Here is a 21316-nt window from a genome sequence, read left to right as displayed (position 1 = left end):
CCACAGTGCGACAAATACGTGGCAAGCTTCCGAAAGATGCTGACTGTTATTCTTTTGGGACAGAAAATGGGTCTACGAATTTCAACTAAGACAGAAAGCCATGAATCAGCAGTGTGAGGAATGATGCTTTACGGAGTGAAAGGTCAGAATCTTTAAAAATGAATAAAAGGCGGACATAAACATAGCATTCCCTTCCTTCCTTCCTTCCTCCCTCCCTCCCTCCCTCCCTCCCTCCCTCCCTCCCTCCCTCCCTCCCTCCTTCCTTCCTCGATAGGAATCAGCAAGAAGTTCTGGGCCAATGTAAATAATGCGATGGTAAAAGGTGACAAAATGGGAACAGTACGTAGCTTTTCCTATTTCTGAACCTTGCTGCTTTCGTAAGAGCACGAGCAGACTACGTTCCAAAACGTAACTACTACTGGCTTCCTTATAAGGAGAAACTTAAAAAACTAGAATAAAAAAATATCTACAGGCTGGCACCTCTAGTCCACGTAGCTGGGTCTGTTGGCTAATCTGATGGTTCAGCTGCTGCAATTCTAGTCGGAGCTGCTCCCTTTCAGCAGACGGAAGGGGTTTTCCATGACTGGCCACTTCCGACATGGATATTCTCTCCCTTTGGTGAGAAAGAAAGTGGAGAATTAAAACTCTTATTTTTTAGAAAATTTACTAACCAGAAAAATAAGACAAGTTGGATGATTGTAACAGTCTGTAAAAGTAAAAGAACGGCTCGTACCTCTCGCTGAAGTGTCCCTGAGAAGGTAGGTTTTGATGAGGGGAGTACGGAGACCCGCCCCAGCCGCCATGGGCTCCATACGGACTGTAATCTGTAAAAGGGTAAGCGACTCTCGCATCTAGCACATGCAGCCACAGACCTGATCCCAGGCGGCTGTAACCCGAAAGGCAGAGGCACACTGTACCCACGGCCATCTGGAAGGATGTCCACCAAAATGGTGACAGGGAAACCATGTTTGTTTTCTCCCCAATGACACCGTCTTTGTAATTTTTTTTGAATTTTTTAAAAATAAGCATGTATTATTTTAATAAAAGTGATGAAGCTATTAAGAACGCAGGCAATCTTCATATACAGACAGACATTTTAGTTTGTACCCCTAGAATTCCCTAAGTTACAATTTGCTTTCCACAGGGGAAATTCCACGGAAAAGTCCGAGGATCACTGCCTTGGAAGAGCACAGGAAGCACGGACAGCGAGCGGGCAGCAGGGACGGTGCGAAGGGCCGTGCGCATGGGCCTTCCAGACGAGCTCACCTCCGAGATGCTTACCTGAAATGTTAATAGATTTTGTGGGAGCTCCCTGAGGCGCCATGGCCTGCATCGGGCCAGCACCCTGATATATCGTTTTGGAAGTTCGAGAGATGGCACCGAACCGAGAGACTGTTGGTCGGTCTCCAAACGGGATGAGGTCGTCGTCACTGGCTTCCGTGGCTCTTCTCTGATGATCCGCTCGCTGGTCTCGCATTCCTTTACTCTCCACATTCTGGGAATAAGCGAAATGAGAAACCCGCCCACATTTAGATCTCTAACATGATTTCCTCTACTCTGTGATAAGGTTAAAAAAGGGTATAATGATCTTCCTGGTGAGACTAAGATCATTAATTGCCTTTGGTTGTCATACAAAATGTTGCTTTTCAACCTTGACCAGTCCCCACCCACAACAAGAAACATATTTTACATCATGATCCGGTACCTACATGCATTGAAATACAATTTCATGACAAAGAGTTACCCTTACTATATGTAATGTAGTCTTGTATTTATATTGTATTATAATGCCTATCTTTTTAAAAAGCATAATTTTTTTCCATGTGTACAGAGACATATGCAAAAAAATTCATTGTACATAACAGTAAAAGATCAAAAACAGCCTTAGGTTCCAACAGGAAAATAAATAAAAAATAATATATATATTTACTGTATGATATCAGCTGTCATACAATGGTACCTGATAAAAGCACTTAACAATGAATGAACTTGAACTACAGGTTAAAATTTATATACATCTCAAAAACAATGCTGGGTGAAAATGCAAATTGAAGTATATAATATATTAAGTCTGTAAACATGCAAAATAAAACAGTTGGAGAAGTGCAAATCTATCCACAACATGATAAACTGTCAGTTTAGGACCAAGGTGACCTCCAGGGAAGGAGAGAAGTAAAAAACTGAGATTAGGGAAGTATATATAGGAAGACTAAACTACTTTTGTGAAGTTTTATTTCTCTAAAAATTGAGAATTAAGATAAAATAGGGACATATTTTAGGCTTGGGTATTAGACACCCTGGTGGTACATTATTTTTTCGTAAAAAACAAAATAGCATAAGTATAACATTCAGCATACCAGAGCTCACTTGAGGTTAAGCAGCTACAATCCTGACTCAAATACTATTGTTCCCTAAATTCAACTTTGTTGTTTAAACTTCACAGTTGTAAAAGAATTATAAGTTATTTGGATGAGCAATCCAAGCTCTTGATTAATTATATGAAATAATTTAATTTTGGTTCTGGACAGCTGTCAGGTTAACCGCCGGCTGCAGAGAAATAGGAATGTTCTTTGTTTAGATAAGTAGTAAAGATTATTATTTATACCTGAAACAAGCAATAAAATAGTTTAAATATAACTCAGTCTCCTAGTACGGAGTATGGCCTGAAACTCTTCGGCGAAGCTCAGTTGCTGGCGTCTCCGCTCTGACGGGGGACCGTTTACCTGGCTCACCCGACTTTCATTAAGCGTGGCTTGGTGACTGCACGTACCATGACGGGGGACCGTTTACCTGGCTCACCCGACTTTCATTAAGCGTGGCTTGGTGCCTGCACGTACCGTCATTTCCACACTCCCTGCTGCCACCGCATCTTTGGGTTTTGCATCTTTGGTTCCAATGTAGGAGCCGATGGTGTCACATGACCAGGGAGAGTACTGGCTATAATCATTTCCTTTATATTTCCCAGCTACTTTCAAGTCTTCGTCCAAAAACTACAGGTGGGAAAAAAAAAGAAAAGAAAAGAAAAAATAGGAATGGGTCTCTGAGTAATAGTACAGAAAGAGGAATTTTTGAGGATCATGCTGAAGCAACATGATGAAAGTTAACTGATTTCTAAGTGTCACAACAGAAGATTTTTGTAGATGGTAAAAAACAAACAAACAAACAAAAAAACGAGAAGGTTGAAAAAAAAGATTCTTAATATCGCTCAAGAAATCAAGCTAGGATTTTTGAGGTCTGATCATCCCCTTCTTCATTAGACGAAACTGACACTTAGCCAACACGTGCCGAGCCCAGTTTTGCTGGACCACACTCAATGTCTCTTTCAGTAACATTCCAGGTAAGAGAGCACGAAAACGTATTTTGATTGTTCTATACAGCACATGATGACCATCTCTTTAACAGCAATAATTCATTTCTTGAACAAATTCTGGTCCTTAGGTTCATTCAATGACGTTAAAAGGATAAGATGCCCAATTTTATTTTCAAGATAGTTCTGGAATTATATAATGACAGAATCGCTTATTCTAGGTCTGATGTATTTCTAATAAAATCGCGACACTCACGTCTGGGGGACGCTCTGCAGTTTTCAAAGCGCCTTCGGTCACGCTATCTCGTATGTTCCCCACGTCCACGTGAGACGGCGGAGGCGACCTCCCGGAGGCGACCTCCCCAAGGCTGCCCGAGCACGGGGCAGTGCCAAACCAGAACTTCAACGGCGCTTTCGCTTTGTCACAGATACACGCACTGACACACTGGTACCCCGGGGGCTACTGGCGCACGTAAGCGGCTCCGTGCCCCCCCACTACCTAAAACGCATCTTTTTTCTGAGTCATCGTTATCGGTCTCCTGCACTGACAGAGGGTCTGCTGTTCACAAATCGTCACTCATTTACAGCCACAACTCCTGTTTCCATTGTTTGTAACCTCTTTCATTTTTGGGGGGGAGGGGATCCACCTTTATTTTTAAAATTCCATCTCCTTTTTGATCTCTCCTCCACTTACAAACTTCATGTAGAACAGCTAGCTTTTTAAAGACATGACCTACTAACAAGTGCTTTTTTCCCCTGACCATTCTGCAGCTGTTAAAAAAAATAAAGTTAAATACTGACACAGAAAGACATGCAGGATAACTGGTTGTTAAGTGAAAACAAAAAACAACAAAAATACAAAACACACACAAAACCTCACGATATATTACTAAATGAGCCTATTAAAAATGTTAGTTTATGCACAGGAGAATTGAAATATGTAATAAACTGCCATAATACAGGAAATGTGATTTTGGAGAAACTTCTGTCACGTACTTTTATAAAGTATAAATTTAATACAACTATATGTACGGTGCTGATAATCGGAACGGCAGTTTAAACACCGAGGACCATGCACACCACGGGTTTGCACTGCGCGGGTCCACTCGTGCAGTCATTTTTCGGTAAATGTGCAGTTGGCCCTGTATCCCCAGGTTTCACATCTGTGGATTCAATCAAATGCCGAGCGAAACCGTATTTTCAATCCAGATGTGGGAACCCATGGATGCGGAGGGCTGAGTGCATGCATGGTTCCACGTACGCTGTCTACATAAGGGACCTGAGCATCTGTAAATCCGGGGATGGACGGGATGCTAGAACCGACGACCCTTGCAGGTACGGAGGGACAACTGTACAGTACCTAAGTTTTTAAGGAGTCAGAAGTTAGACCGGGAAGTCCGACTGTGTGGGGGTTGGCAGCTCTAACCCCCGTGATGTTCAAAGGTCAACTGTGTATAGGTCTGTATGTCAGTAACTAAAATAATCCTAAAGTTTCTTAATAGCCAGGCATTAAAAAGATAAACAACACTCGTTCATAGCTATTAACAGTTTGTAGGAACAGAATGAAGGTAACCCCCGAAATTACGGTTTATTGCCCTGTAATAAATACATTAGCCCATTTATTCTAGCAACTTTATTTCAGTGTTCTTTTTTCTCTTCTTTTCATAGCTACTATTCTCTGAATCAACTTTACCATCCTGCTATTTTCTTCATTACTGAAATAAATTTTTGACATATCTTACTTATAAAAATAGTCTAAAATGGAGAGGAGAATTTCATTAATTTGATAAAAATCACCTACAAAGAAACTCAGAGTAAATGTCAAAATGGTGAATAATTAAAAGAGCCATTCACTGAAAGACTGTAAATAAGTCAAGAATACTTCACCCCTTTTATTCAGCATTATACTGGAGGCCTAGCTAGCACAAGAGAAAAAAAAGAGACAAAGATGGAAAAGAAAAAAGCAATATGGTCATTATTGATAGAGGACATGACTGTGCACAGAAAATCCAAAGGAATCCATTAATAAATTTTCTGCATTTAGCAAGGCTGCTGAATATAAAGTTCGGAACACAAAAATCTATTCTATCTATATTAATAACAAAGAAAACAAAATTTCAAAAAGGATTGCATTTAGCTTCAATAAACATGTTATCTAGGAATAAGTTTAATGAAAGATGTGCAAGACACTGAAAACTGTGACATGTGACATTACTGAGAGAAACTAAAGAAGATCCAAATTGGTGGATGATATACCATGTTCCTGGAGGCTCAGTATTGGAAAAATGTCACTTCTCCCCAGAGGGATCTAAGCAACACTGTCTCACAATGAGACCACGCATGTAATCTAAAACTTTCTAATAGCCATGTTAAAAAAAACAGGTAAAATTTTAATAAGACATATTTTTAAACCTAATACACCCAAAGTAATATCACTTTAATATGTAATTAACAGATATATTAATGAAATATTTTACTTTGGGGGTTCTAAATCTTCAGGTCCAGTGTGTACTTCATGCTCACAGCACACCTGATTTTGGACTAGCCTCATTATAAGCGCTCAGCAGCCTCAGGTAGCTAGTGGCCACTATACCAGACAGCACAGATCCAGAGATTCAATGTGATCTTAACAGAAACCGCAGCAGATGTTTTGGTAGACAACAAAATGCTGATTCTAAATGTGTCTAGAAATTCCAAGGGCCAAGAAAAGCAAAGGTACAACTGAAAAACATGCATCTCCACATATCAAGACTTTTATAAAACTACACTGTGACAATGCAGTTGGCAGAAAGACAAAAAAATAGCTCAATGAAAGAGAATAGAGACCAGAAACATATACGGTCACCTGATCATGACAAAGGTGACCTGATTATGATCAAGGGGACTGCAGGGCACTGGGGAAAGGATGGTCTTTTCATTAAACGGTGCTGGGTCAATGAGATATCCGTGGGGGGAAAATCCTTCTCAACTCCTAATACACAGAACAAAAATCATTCCAGACAGACTGCAGATCCAAATGGGAAACGAAATAATAAATGGTTTGGAAGAAAATATAGGACAAATCGATAACGGAGACTAAAAATGAAGTACTCACTTCCTCTTGATGGAAGGTAGGGGGCAAGGTCGGTGAAGGCGCAAAGGGAGGCGGCGAGATCACTTTCCTCTCCTCGAGCTGGGCCATTATCTCCTTCCGTCTTCGATGCAGCTCGTCTAGACTAGGATGGGGCTGGGGTGGGGGAGGAAGCCGGCCATAAGGAGGCTCCTGAAAATGCAAAGATGAGCAAAATCTGAAAACGAATTTCAGTAAGTATTTCATATAAGCAGCGGCTTGTATACTCATCTTAACATTTGCAGATACCAAGACTTAATAAAACAAAGGAAAACAAAACAAATAACCCCCCCCCCCAAAAAACTCTCAGGATTTCCCAAAGAGTTAAATTTAAGTTTTGTTTTCTTGGCCAGAGACCATAATTTCCAAATAGATCTAAAAATGTTAATAAAGCCATCTAACATTGAGAAGCTAAGAAGGGTTATTTGTGAGAGGGGATTGGGAAATTTTTTAATAGTTTAATTCGGAAAAAAAAAACAAAACCCAAGCCTATTCAAATTATGAACAAGTGGAAGCTTTCTGCAAGCAACAATCAAGTTAAATCTACGTAATAAGAAAAAACCCCGCATACTCTGATGTACGAAGGTCTGATCTGAGTTGGATGAGGGGCCACTGGATAGTAGCCCTCCATCTGCTGGTATCGTTCTCTGGATTCCGGCACGTAGGGCGGGACTGCCGCAGGTGGAATCTCAATGGGTATGAGACTCTCTCGGAAGAGCTCCTCTCTCGGGGGAGCGGGGTACACGCGCCGGCCATCGTAGTGCGGCGGGTACATGGGTGGGTACTGCTGCGGCTGCGTGCCGTACTGAGAGCTGACGACGCGGTCCTGGAGGTAGGGCGGGTAATGATCCAAGTAGGGAGGACCCGGGTCGGGAGCAGACGGTGGAGGTCGGACAAAGCGGGACACACACTGCGGTTGCGGAGTGTAGTACACACCTGTGTGACGAGAGGACCCGCGGCGGTGAGCCAATGCATTTTTCTGTGTAAGACTTTTCCTTTTCAAACATTTCGACACTAAATAATTAACGATCCACTCATTTCTTTAGATGTTTCCCCCTCTGCTTATGTAGTCGGGTCAGCTTTATGAAAAGTAACATGTAAAAATCACCCTTAAAAGTCAATGAAAAAACGAATCTATTTATAATTTACAGTAGTAGAGTGGCTCTCTCAATTGTTGGACAGTCTTTCTGGTGCAGACATTGGAAAGCAAAAAACTACATTTCCCTGAAACTCACAGCTCACTCGCTGCGTGAGTTCTGAACGTGAAATCGAGCTACCTGGCAAGACGGTGGCATGGCACGCAAAGACCCTTTCTGCGGGGGCGGGCCCCGCAGCTGCGCGCCGTTCCACGGTTCCTGAGACGAGTGTCATGGCCGCAGCTCCCCGCGCCCCAGACTGCTGCCCCAAGGGACGGGATGCTGGCGCTCGCGGCCAGGACACAAGTTCCCATTTCTGCTGCTGCTTCGCTGTGACAGGGTCTTCTGGCGGCCAGTTCTGGGACTCACTGCTGGGCCCCGCTTAAGCCTTGCTTCCAGCACTGCCCGCCGCCTCTGCAGGGGCCTAAACCCCCGCGGCGAACCTCCAAAGCTGAATACTGAACCCCACCTGACCACGTACACTGTACCTGAGGACCACGTACACTGTACCTGAGGTCCCATCAACAAAAGCAGTTGTTTTTTGTTTCTGTAATAATGGTCAAAAGGAAGATATATACTGACTTTTATCATAGTTTTACATGTGTTAATGCCATGCCCATAAATTATTCTTTTGAAAGCAGAGAAAGCATTTCTGATTCAAAATTAAGACAAAAAAAAAAGACAGCCTTGGGAAAGGGAAACGGAAAACACTTCTAATCCACCTGTTTAAAAACTAATAGCACTACACTGTTTCTGACAAAAAGAGCTGATGCTTTAGTTTAAAAAAAGCAGGTGCTTGTTTTTCTCATGTGAACTTTATGTGAAACCTCAGCCATCTCTCCTTCATTCTCCACACCTCGTACTGTCATTAATACTGGCTAATGTTTCAAATTTGTCTGTTCTCTAAAATCTCCTTTTCTTCCCCACCACGCTAACCCAGACCTCAACACTCACACCTGGATTAACGATCGTCTCCTTACTACTCCTTGACTCTAGACGTTCATCTCTGCAATCCACTAGTAATTTTTTTTCTATTCTCAAACCCTTTATTTAAGGCATTCTTCCACACTCTTTTTAATTCCTTAAGTTCTCAGTGACCTCCCCTGAGTCTTGCAGTTAGTTTCCATCTCACCATTAACTACAAATGAACACAGATACAAACAGGCGCATCTCATTTCGTTGTACTTTGCTTTGCTGCGTTTCATAGGCAATGGCATTTTATACAAACCGGAAGGCCTGTGGCCACCCTCCACTGAGCATGTCTACTGCTACCACTTTTCCAACAGGCTCAGATGATAGTGAGCACTTTTTAAAGATAATTTTTAAATCATCTTTTAAATTAAGGTAGGTATAGTATGTTTTAGAAATAATGCTAGTGCACACATCAACAGACAACAGTATAAATGTGATTTTTACACATATACTGGGAAGAAAAAAATGTGTGTGACCCGCTTCACTACGGTGGCCAGGACCGAACCCATGCCACCGCCACGGTGTGCCTGGATGCACAATGCCACATGGTCTTCCGGTCTTTGCCGATACTGACTCTACACTACGAACTCTCCACGGGTGCGTATGCTGCATTTTTCATATATCTTACAGGGTGCAGAAAAATATTAGGTGGTAACTGATAGGAAGAAAAACAGACTGTGCAAATTTATACCTACTGTAATATTAAATTCTTTTTCCATGCTTGAAGAAAATGTTTGTCAGGGAAATATATACTGCCTTAGTCAGCAAGCTTCCCCTGTCTACTTGGGTGACTTCTTATTTCCATAAATATGCGAACATATTTAATATATTAAGTGCTTTTAGTAGTTAGGGGAATTTTATTTTATAGCTTTGCTACCTCATTTATGTCATACTATTTCATTGATCATAAAATTGTTTTTTTCCAAAATATTAAAATAAATCTATTAAGGAGACTCCTGTGACTGTGATCGCTCTCATTTGCAATCGTCCTCAGAACTCCTGAGAAAAGTGAGAGAAATCAACGGAGGAGCGTTACCTTGTTGGTAAGGGGCTGGTTCGAATGGCGGCGCCCCTCGGGGATCCGGGTAGTACACGTCCGCCTGCGGGGCTGGGTACAGCTGGGAGCCCCGCTTGGGGACAGGTACGGGAGGCAGGTCCGCTGGCCCCCTCGGGGGAACGGGGTGTGGATTCACAGATAAGGCGGAAATACTCTTGGGGACAGACTCCAGCCTAGGGGAAGAAGATTCTGCAAGTCAAACGTAAGATCTCGAAACATTTCTAATGTACTTAACTTGTTAAATGTAAATAAGAATTGCCAAAATTTGGGAAACCGACTTCTTCCAATACCATCTCTTCTACAAAATTTGCAAACTTTGATTTTATTTCACCTATGTTAATTTTATCTTAAAAATCACCAACACAAGAAATAGAAACAACAAATGGCCAAAAAATGAGTTTAAAAAACCCATCAATTATTCTTTCCTTCCTCTATGTTTATAAAAAAGAGAATTTAAGATAGAAGCTAGAACCAGCAGCGTACAGGTCAGGAGGAGAGCCGGGGGCGCTGCTGCTCAGATGGTCCATCTTCCCTGGTTTCAGGCTGGAATCGTAGCTGGGGTCTGTCCCCCGCGGAATCAGCTGTGTCACTGTGCTCCCTGCTGACACGATGCCATTTGGCAGGGCAGGGGCTTTTCTGCTTGGCAGGTCCACGGCGCCTTCATCCGGAAGGACAGACGGAGAAGGCAGGCCTACTTCGTTAAGCTGACCCAAAGAGGCACTCAGGGGTCTTCTGGGAACCAGGCGTTTGTTCATTTTACGAAATCTATATAAAAAGCAAAGGCACGCATCAAAAACTAAAATGTATTTAAGAAACAGATACAAAAGTTAAAGATTCCAAGTACATTACCTTCTAGAAATTCTCTTTAAACCTTGGCTTTAGCTATCACCTTGAGAATGTGCATGTATGTGCGGGTGTATATACATATATTCTATAAAGTCTTAAGCAAGACATATTGACTATAAAATTACTCACAACATTACAAATCATACTTATTAATATCTTATTAATAACTATAAATTACTTTTGTTAAAATTTGTATTTATATAACTTTTTGAAGGAGGCGGTAAAACATCTTTAGAAGACAGTTTCTGAAATATTTTACTTCGGCTTTCCCTCAAATGCCTTGGAATACAATGAGCCTATACTATAAATTAAGAATAAAACAAAAAGCCAGTGTGCACTGAGAAAAAAAATTACTGTTTAAATGCCCCAAAACTGTTCTCTCTCCTACTGAATAAGAAATGTCTTTTTTTAGTATCTCATCAAATTCTGGCTAGTATCAGTCTTTGTTAACTGATAATTCAAAAATATCAAGTTTTGTTTTCATTTGCATTATTTAACAATTAGTGAAGTCGAACACAGTTTCACACATTTATCAGTGATTAGTGTTCTACGAACTGCCCGTTTATGTTCATGACTCGTACATCTCCTGGTTCTTCTCTTACAGATTTGTAAGGGTTCACTGTATCTTAGGGATATCAGCTCTCCGTACATCGTTTCCCCACTAGTCTTTTGTTGCTGTTGTTAATTGTGGTATTTAAGCCATATCTTAGTTTTTAATTTTTATGTAATCAAATTTATCAACTTTATTCTCCTTTATGGATGCTGGGTTGTCATTCTTTAAAAATGCTTTCCCACTGTAAGGTTATGTAACAACAACAAAAATGTCTAAGTACTCTATGGTTTCTTTCTTTTAGCTCTGATACATTCATAATTTTGGTATAACGTTAAGAATGCAGCTCTAATTGTTTTCCAAACGAATAGCAGTTATTTCGTCGCCATTTTCATTACTGATGTGAAATGTCACCTTTAGCAGACATTCCTACATGTATCTGGAACTCTTTCTAGGTTTTCTACTGCATTTCGCCAATCTATCCATTCCTATGCAATACTATAATAGTCTTTATATTCATTTTAGCTCAAAATACAGATTAATAGTTATTAGCCTAATCCGTGCTTAAGATTTTTGTCAGAATTTTCCTGCTATCTGCACATATTCTGCCACCTGAATGATTTTGTTAGGTCTTAACAAACAATCTTCATGTGAAGATTCTATTGGGATTTCACTGAACTTACTGTTTAAGAGACAATAAACCCTTACTCCCAAGCTTATTCAATATAGTATTCTTCATTGTTTAATTCTTCTCTTAGGCAGTTCCTACACCATTTACTGATTCGATTCATACAGGTCCTGAATATTTTTTATTAGTTTACTATTTGGGATTTATCTTTTTGTTAATGCAAAAGCAATCTTTAATTTCACTTTTTAACTGGTTATATTTCCCTTTTTAATTTCTATGAGTAATTTATTTTTTAAACTAACTTTTTGATTTGTCATCTTATTAAATCCTTATTTCTTTAGCTTCCAGTACTTGAGTTGTTCCATGTAGTAATTTTATGGCTATTTTACTCTCTTGTTTATACATATTCGCTACTACTTCTGGAAGATTAAATAATAGTCTTACTAGTAGAGAAATTTGCCTTACTCTTGACTTTCATGAGACTGAACCTAACGTTTTACTAATTAAGCATCATGTTGGTTTTTAAGATAAAATTATCATGCTGATAAAGTGTCTACAGTATTTTTGTTCTATTATGGGATTCTGATCTATCGTGGACACTGAATTTTATTCAAATGCCTTTTGGCATCTATGGATATGATCACTAGGTATTTCTTCTCTAATCTATAATAACTAATATTGTGCTACTTTTGCACTTAGTCATGGTACCTATTTTAATGTACTACTGATTTCTAAGTTTATATTTGGGATTTAAAAATAATATGTGAAATAAATTCACAGTTTAATTGTGCTGACTTTGTCAAACTTAGTATTAACTGGCTTTATAAAAAAGTTAGTAAGTATTCCTTTCTTTCTATTATGTGCTGGAAAATTTAATATCATCAGAATTATCTGTTCCTTGAAATTTAAAAAAATTCTGTGAAATTGAAACTGGTAATAAAATAATTTCTTGAAAAGAGCAAAGGGCAAAGTTTTCCATTGGAAATGCATTATTCAATTAGTTAAAACTAATGAAAGTTATTAGAATTTTAATTTTTTTTGGTTGTGAGAATGACTCACTTCTAGATTTAATCATAAATGGTGTCCTATTTTTAGGAACACTGCAATGAAAGCTGAAGAAACTGCTTCGGTCTTCTTTTTAAAAATTCTGTATTACTTTCTAAAGAGAATGCATCTACTTTTTCTATTTTCTCAATGGCAGCAATTTCTACGTAATAATTCTACCTTATTCTACAACAAGTCATTAGAAGGCTGAATCTCGTGGCTTTTTACACTTACTTTTCCAGTTCCTCCTGTGAGTGTGCAAACGTGCAGCTGGCCCCACGAGGGCATCCTCCTCTCTGCTTCATATCACGACACATGTATGTTTTATATTTGCTGTGCTGTGGAGGCTAAGACCAAAATCAAAACATTACACATAAAAAAAGAGATGTAAACTTTGCATTGTTATTTTAGGATCCTGATAATCTAGATGAACAATTCAGGCTGATTAACACTTATCTAGACTGCCCAGGGCAAGAATGCTAGAAGTTCACCCTGCCACAGAGAGTTCAAAAATAAATTATAAAAACGTAGTCTTGATTTTTCTGATATGTTCTCAAACATGCACCATCACATAAATTCTTGATTACATCTCCTGAGGGCTCTAATTTTCTTTTCAGGTTTTATAATGGAAAAACCACTGGAGTTTAAGACTTTCAAATGTTTAAACTGTCTTCTAATATTTGTTTTCAACAATGTTTAGTATAGTTATACTTGTAATTATGTTTCCTTGTAACATATGACAAACCTACAATAAGGCCTAGAACTGAAGTACATTCTGTAAGCAATTCCTGACAAGAAAACTATATGAAGGACTTAATACATCTCCAAAGGTACAAATGGAGCTTGTTATTTACAACTCAGGGATAAAGCAGGATGATGGATTGGGGAGTTAATGCAACATCAAACACAACCAACACAATACTAAGCTAAATGAAATGAAATGTATTTTATCACTTACAGGCAAACTTAAAGGTTAATCTTATTTTTGTTATTCTTCATGATGTCTAATGGAATAGGGAGTTAAAAATAGATTTTAATTTATTTCTGAATCATAAAATAAAGTTCTGATCTATCCTTAGACTGATAAGGAAAATCATATAGACATTATTATACTCAGGATAGCTGTTAATATTTACCTGAACCACATAAATTAATAACAAAGTTTTAATTTCTCAAGCTTACTACTGAAAAATAAAAGACCTAGTGAACCTAACAAAAACTCTGAGAGCAAAATAAATTATTGAGAGTAAAATTAAAAACTAGCCACATGAGCTATATGTTCTATTTAAAAATATTTGAGAAAAATTTGGCCCAATGGCATAACAGACGTTATGAATGAAAAATGCTGAAATACTAATATAGAAAAAGCATTTATAAATGTGCAAACAGTATTGAAAAGATGTCGCATTAGCACTAAAAAGTGATGCCTATGTATTGTGAAAGAGAAATGTAACAGAAACCAAATGATCTCAATGCAATAAGCCTTCACCCAGAATCAAGTGTTGCTACAACCAACATGAAAAGTGACTCCATACATCAGACCTCCAAGAATTATCTATTTTTAATGCCGTCAGATAAAATTATTAGGCTAATCGAGGAAGCCAGATGCAAACCAGGCTAAACTAATTTACAGTTTTTATAGTCTCAAAACACTTATGTATTCTTGTTGGCTTCGCTTGTGTCTGGAACATCATCATGTCTATGTTTCAAGCTTCTTACCTGCTGTTGATCTGCTCCTTTCTTGCTGTGGTTCTGGATATAATCTACCAGTCCATGGACCACCGTTCGCACAGCAACCAGCCCGTTTTCTAGCTGTTCCCAAGTAGGAGGAGGAGCATCTACAAGGCAAATAAATAAACTTTTTAAATTATGTTATTCCATGTTTTGCTCAACATAACTTAACGAAGGAGCTGTCAAGCTACGCTTCGTACAGCTTTGCAGGTAAAAGCTTATTCATCTACACATCGTTTTAAAGAAATAGATATAACCTTTTAGAGCTGGGGTTGCAAATTAAAAAAACTACAGGGACAGGGAAGGGCACATAAAGGCATTAAGCTGGCTACTGCCATTAGACCCTTAGTGCTGGGAAGTGGCAGGGACTGCAATGAGCTGGAGGGTGTCTCACATCCACGGCTGTGGTGACTACTCAACTTTAGCTGACTGTTGTTAGGTGAAGACGCAAGGCTGGCACTGTTCCCCAGGGAAAAACTGAAATTTGCGATTTTATGTAAAATACCCAGTTTTTAAGTGTTGGTACCGAAAAAATTTGGAGTATTGTGCAGACCAACAGTGTGTGAACCAAATAAACCTTAACTGCGGACTGTCTACAGTCAACCAATCTGTAATGTCTATTTTGAAATTTTGTATAAATCAAGTATTGGTAAATAAAATGTTTAAAAAGTGTAACAGAAGAGTTATTATATAAATATACTCTGCTATACATCCTCCTCTTTTTTTCCCAGTGCCAGTACTATGATTTTACAAAGGGAAAATTAACCAGAAGTTTTCATATATGAAAAGTCCTCTAAAACACAGATGTAGAGATGACTTCCGTTGGAGATGCTCTGAAAAACTTAGGTGATGGAATCTGAACTTGGCTTTGAAGGACATGTGGAATTTTAACAGGAAAAATGGATGAAAATGTAGAGGTGAAGAAAACAGTCATACAAAAAAGGGTTTTTCAAACATGTGGTACATTCCCTGGTATTGTTCTAGCTGCTGGGGAAGCAGTACCGACCACAACAAAACCCTCTGTTATAGTCAAGGAAAGGAGCCAGACAGCAAGTGAAACAATCACAAGATACAAAGTACTCAGATAGTAAGAGCAGGATACATGCAGCAAAGGCAGGGAGTGAGACAGGCCCGTGCAGAATTCTGGACAAGGAGGCCTGAGCAGGCCCCTCGGGCAAGCCGAAGACCTGAACGAAGGGTCTGAGCACGCCTTGTGGATATATTCGAAGAACATTCTAGAAGAGGGAAGAACAAGCGCAAAGCACTGGTGTGGGAGTTCGCCTGGCGTGTTCCATTAGGTGATGCTGGCGAGGAAGGGGTTAGGTAGGAAGAGCAGGTGACGAAGCTGGAGGGAGGTAAAGACCGAAGCACGTGAGACCTGAAGACTCACTTAAGAACTGAGAGGGAAATTCGCATCAAGAGACTTTTAGCTCAGGCGTAAGAATAAACACAGGGACAGCGATGGGATGAAGCTGAATGTCTTTGATGTAAGTAGGTCGTGGTAAAGATTGCGGCTTCTATTGAGTGCTGAAAGCACTGAAGAATTTTTGAGCACAGAGGTAAGAGGATCACTCTGGTTCCTATGCTAAAACCAGAAAGACAACAGTTCCACAATCCACGAAGAGAGAAGGGTGGCAGCAGGCAGAGTGGTACGTAGATGGATTCCTGGCGGGAGGTGAAGGGCAGAGCCTGCAGGATATGCGGATGGGGCAGGTGCACCTTAGGAGAGAAAGGGCGAAACAACAGTGGATCCTGTTGTCTGCAGCGGTACGGAGAGCCAGTGAAAGGAAAAGACGCGAGGCACACACCGAAGCCCGCGTACCTCGGGAACAAGGCCATCCGCAGAGAGGGAGCACGGGAGGAAAAGCAGGTATCAAGTGAACATACAACACAAGGGAGGGGAGGGGAGGGGACCTCAGAAAGCACTTGGGAAAGCGGGTTTGGAGGGATGAGGACGTAAAAGTGCTAGAGAAATCTGGGGAGCCCGTTGTCTATAAAGAGATAACACCTGATACTGGGAATAAATGACCATCATCGACAGAGAGCACAGAAAACACAGCTCCAAGAACACGACCGGCCTGCTCCTCAGTGGGCAGGAGAGGGACGGGGTGGAGACAGGCAGCAGCATTCGCGGGCCAGACAAGCAGCACAGACTACACAACTGAGGCACAAGAAGGGCTTCCCGTCAGGGAAGCAGACCAGGACGTTACCCCACGCTGAAGACAGATCAAGCAACCCAAGGACTGAGAGGAAGCCGTCAGAGCTGGAAACCGGGAGCTTCCTAGCGGTGCTAAGAGAGTTTTAGTTCAGTAGTGAGAATACACACAGGGACAGCAATAGGATGAAACTAAACGATCTCAAATGTGAGTCTGAGGAGAAAATGAAGGTTGAGTGACTTTCAGGTCAAGGAGGAGGAAGAGGAAAAGGGCTGAAAGTAAGAAAGAGAGTTGATGAAACAAGATACCGTAGAGAAGAAAAAAAATGGGACCAAGAACATGCATCTAAACGCATGATTTAAAAACAATGAGAAAACTCGAGTTTTGTCAAAAGAGATGAGAAGAGTAAAATCCAGCAGGACCTGGCAGTGAGAGGGACACACAGGATGCGGGAGGACTCCTGCGCCGGCGGAGTGAGCGGCACGGTAAAAGGTACTGAACAAACGTTAGTGGAAGTAATAAAGGTACAGACGGGCAGGCCTGGGACCAGAAACTTCAATACTGCAGAAGAAATCTGGAATATCCACTCTGGGAAATGCCAGGAGGAGGCAACAAAAAACGATTTAAAAAACACTGAGAGGCAAGGACGCACACATAGAAGAGTTCATCAATCTCCCTTGGGTTTACCTGGACTAGGGTCGATGTTTGCTAATAGCTCCAAATGGGGTCTTAGTCGGTTCAAGTTGGCTGGATCTCCAGTCCGCTGGAGAGCAATTGTTAGTTCCTGAACACTTTGTGCAAAAGAGGCTGGGGTCTGCAACTTAAAAAAAATAAATATTAACTTCCCCAAAGGCCAGATAATCCTTTTAAAATAGAGTATTTATAATATCATGATTCGATCATTTTTTGCAATTTATTAAATTTAATTGTACCCTCCCGCACATCCCATGCTTTGGCCAGACTGGACCACCCGCTACCTGAGCAAACCACACGCTTCTCTCCATCTACAGCCTGCCACGTTGTGTACCGTTCCCTCTGCTGTCACATCCCCCAAACAGGAGACCGCTCGATTTCTCAATCTGAAAGTACTCTTCCCACTTCATGTTCCTCCGGTTTAGCTCTTGGGGTCCTTCCAAATAATTGAAATTTGGAAATATAGCCTAGAGATAATGCTATACAATAGTAAGAACAATGAACTTGAACTCAAACTGAGTTTGAGTTCAACTTCTGTTATAGACAAAAGATCACGACACTGGCTGACTATAATCTCTACAGACTCAGTCTAAAGTACATCTGTTATATGGACTAAATAATTTCAAAAGTCCACTCCAACTCCAAAAAAATCCTATACTGGTTTTGGATTCTTAGAAGCTCTCAGGCTGTGTATTTTCCTAAGGCTTAATGATACCCATTCTTCATTAACTCCTTTAAGTTGGCCAAACATGACCTTTAATGGGAAAAAAAATTGATTATGTGATAGTAGCTAAAGGTTCTTGCTTGGAAAAATTTAGTAGTTTATTAATATAGATGAGAATTTTTTTTCCCCAAAAGGTCACTCTATAAAAAATAATTTAAACAAAAAGTATACATTTTTAAAAACATGAACAACATAACTATCGTTAGAATGCTGACATGCCTATATTTAATTTTTTCATCTTTGCATGTTTATGTACCTATAATCAGCCATTTATAAACTTACGGTTTTGGCCACCATCGATATTACAACAAAAGCATTTTTTATATTGTTAACCAGAATAGTAACTGTCTGATATAATGACAATACTTACATATCTACCATCAAGGCTTAAAAATACTTCACTAACATTTTTCGTACAGAAATTAAATGTTACTGATCAGTGGAAGAGAGCATCTGTCTGAACATAACTCTAATTTTAATGCCATATAACAGTGCTCTGAGCAGATAGATCTTAACTTAAATTTAATTGTATCCTTATTCTCTCCTCCATAAATAATACAGCAATTAATACCTTCAGCTCATAACATTTTTGAAAGTTTAGATTATTTCCTTAAAGTAAATTCCTGGGAATAGTAAGTTTGGTCAAAGGACATGAATATTTTGCATTTTTATTTACTGCCACATTGCTTCCCAGAAGATCTGCAATGCATTTTACAAACCGTCAGCAATGTGTGAGTGTCTGTTTCTTTTACTACCTGAACAGGCAACATCAGGTTTGTCACTGTTTTTAATTGTGTATTTAATTATTGTTGGGACTGAATTCTATCTAGTCGACTAGATACATTTCCTCTTGTTGAACTGTTAATTCGTGTTTCTTTGTCTATTAATTTACCAGGATTATTGCTTTTCTTAACACTTTAAGTAAATTCTCTATTTGCACTGTCCAATATAGTAGTCATTAGCAGAATATGGCTAAATTTAATTACATAAAATAAAAATTTTAGTTCATCATTTGCCTAAGTCATATTTTGGTTGCTAACAGCCACGTGTGGCTAGTGATCACCATATTCGACAGTGCATACACAGGACACTTCCACTATCACAGAAAGTTCTCCTGCTCCAAATAATAATAACTTGACACACACACTGCAAAGGAGGTTTCCCGGTTTGTTGTATGGAGGCCTCTGGGTGTTATTAAATTCAAATTCTTGCTCATAACGTGAGAAAATTATTACAGGATATACATCTAATTAGAGAGTCCAGTTCAGACAGTAAGGCCAACTTCCTTGTTGACTCTTTATAAAAGAAGTTGAGCTTCTCTTCGGAGGTAGAAAGCTACTCCTTTAAGAGAGTGTTACTAAGGTTCTGACATGTTATAATCAGTCAGCTGCATAATTTCAGACTTAAGAGTTGCAGGGAAAGTTTGGTTAAAGGTTTCTAGGGAAGACTTAAGACAGAATAAATAATATACATTATACTAGGCGTCCCCAACTCCCCAGACTGCAGACCAGTCAGTGGCCTATTGGAAACCTGGCCGCACAGCAGGAGGTGAGCAGTGGGCAAGTGAGCAAAGCTTCATCTGTATTTACAGCTGCTCCCCAGAGCCAGCACCAGCCCCTCAGCTCCACCTCAGATCACCAGGCATTAGATTCTCATAGGAGCACCGGTCCCTGGTGCCAAAAGGTTGGGGACCACTGTATTACGCTTAAAATTATGCACCAAGTAGTTATAAAACAAATGTCCTAACTGTCCTTTAACATCAATCATCTACTCATTCAAAGAATTCTATCTTTGGGAATAGCCAAAAAAAAAAAAAAAAAAAAAAAAAAAAAAAAAAAAAAAGGAGGGGGGAGGGGAAAGGGGGGAAAAACAGAATAGCCCGGGAAGAGGCTCAGTGGGTAAGAGCACAGATCCTACAGTCAGAAGGCCCAAGTTCAAATCCAGCTCTGCCACTGGAAAATGTATTTAACTTCTGTCTCTGTCTAAAGGGATAATATAGGGCTGTTGAGAAGATTAAATGAATTCTTTACACCACCAGGCACATAGCAAGCGCTCAGTAAGTGTTAACTATTATATTTAAAGAATTTTTATATCTTGATCTTATTTCCCTCAATTAATGATAGGGAAAACTCTACTGTTTAAAGTCATCTTTGTGTTTATAAGTATGTAAGGTAAAACAGTAAATATTAAATACTAATATTGAACATAACATATTTACAAGGGCACTTTAAGAGTTTTTTATAGTACTTTCGTCTATTTCATATTGAATTACAACAGTTATAGCACGCTCCAGTTTTAAGAGAATTAAATATAGCTCTTAGAGTCAAAATAAGTAATAGAGCCTGACCCAAAATTCACGTGTACTCTAGTGATCTTTTCATAATAACAAGCAACAGACGCAGTAGAAATAAGTTTACTGAAAATCTGATCAAACTTAGAATGGCTGGTGACTTCTCCTGTGAAATGATTCTGGCTGAGAATGACATGAAACCCAATGCGTACAGCTTCTGGACCATTACGTGGCACTGCAGGAAGGCGATACGGCATTCGGCAAATGGGTTTAACTAACACAATGATCAAAACTCAGAGAATAAAAGAAGGGAGAGAGGCAATGATAAGAAGCAGAGACGGGAGCCTCTCAAAAGGATGAGCGTGCGCGTGCTGAACAGACAAAGCATTCTAACACTAACCAAATCTTACACCAAAAATGTCAATCATCCCTTAATTAAAAAAAAGCTTTAACAAACTAGTGTGATGGTGTGCTATATCACATGACACTCGGCTACACAGAATATAATTTACAAGAGCCTGACATGTAGTACTTGCTTTAATACACATTTGTTAAATAAATGAATTACCGAATCTCCAAGATTAGTCCAAGAAGTAAGGAACAAAGAAGGGTCTACCTTGTCGATAATGGACTGCATGTGAGATTTGTGAGACTGGTCTCCATACAGCAAAGAGGACCACTGGTCCGGCGCAATGCGCAAGCCTGCTTCCATGGCGATCTGCACTATCTGGGAGTCGTGTTCTCGCCGCAAAGCTTCGTAGGTCCTAAATTCTTCTTTCAGCTGCATCAAAGAAGAGTCTTCATCACGTTTGGTGACCTAATAAGATACACATCATCTCATGATGAGTCGGGTAAGGAACAAAATGGGTTTATACTTTGTAAGAGCATATAGAGAGAACAGATCATGTAACAAATTTAGTGACAATAGCAAGATTAAAATGGAGCATGCCATTTTGTCAATAAAACATTTCCCTCTTTATAATGTCAACATTTTCTTCTGGATGGACCTACAGAAAAACAGAATGAATATATGCTGGAAGAAAATCCAAAGACTGAACGGACCTTAACACATA

The 21316-nt window shown here is 39.7% G+C and overlaps 1 protein-coding gene across 4 annotated transcripts in view; it reads right to left on the bottom strand.

Annotated features, from left to right (window-relative positions):
* Positions 1-21316, bottom strand: part of RC3H1 (ring finger and CCCH-type domains 1) — a 61638-nt gene that overhangs the window by 9710 nt on the left and 30612 nt on the right. For 3 of the 4 annotated variants that reach the window (XM_036234604.1, XM_036234607.1, XM_016155884.2), the window contains exons 6-17: positions 20860-21060; positions 17224-17356; positions 14369-14487; positions 12884-12996; positions 10065-10346; positions 9561-9754; positions 6988-7352; positions 6402-6569; positions 2838-2990; positions 1282-1495; positions 734-824; positions 481-613 (exon numbers count right to left, since the gene is read on the bottom strand). In XM_036234604.1, coding sequence (XP_036090497.1) covers positions 481-613; positions 734-824; positions 1282-1495; positions 2838-2990; positions 6402-6569; positions 6988-7352; positions 9561-9754; positions 10065-10346; positions 12884-12996; positions 14369-14487; positions 17224-17356; positions 20860-21060 — 2166 coding nt within the window. The remainder of the gene's footprint in view (positions 1-480; positions 614-733; positions 825-1281; positions 1496-2837; positions 2991-6401; positions 6570-6987; positions 7353-9560; positions 9755-10064; positions 10347-12883; positions 12997-14368; positions 14488-17223; positions 17357-20859; positions 21061-21316) is intronic. The other variant, XM_036234606.1, reaches the window with a different exon arrangement.

The sequence above is a fragment of the Rousettus aegyptiacus genome, unplaced genomic scaffold (genome assembly GCF_014176215.1).
Source record: "Rousettus aegyptiacus isolate mRouAeg1 unplaced genomic scaffold, mRouAeg1.p scaffold_m13_p_17, whole genome shotgun sequence".
Taxonomy (NCBI): domain Eukaryota; kingdom Metazoa; phylum Chordata; class Mammalia; order Chiroptera; family Pteropodidae; genus Rousettus; species Rousettus aegyptiacus.
Note: the sequence above shows the minus strand (reverse complement) of the source record. Positions and strands in the feature narration are given on the sequence as shown.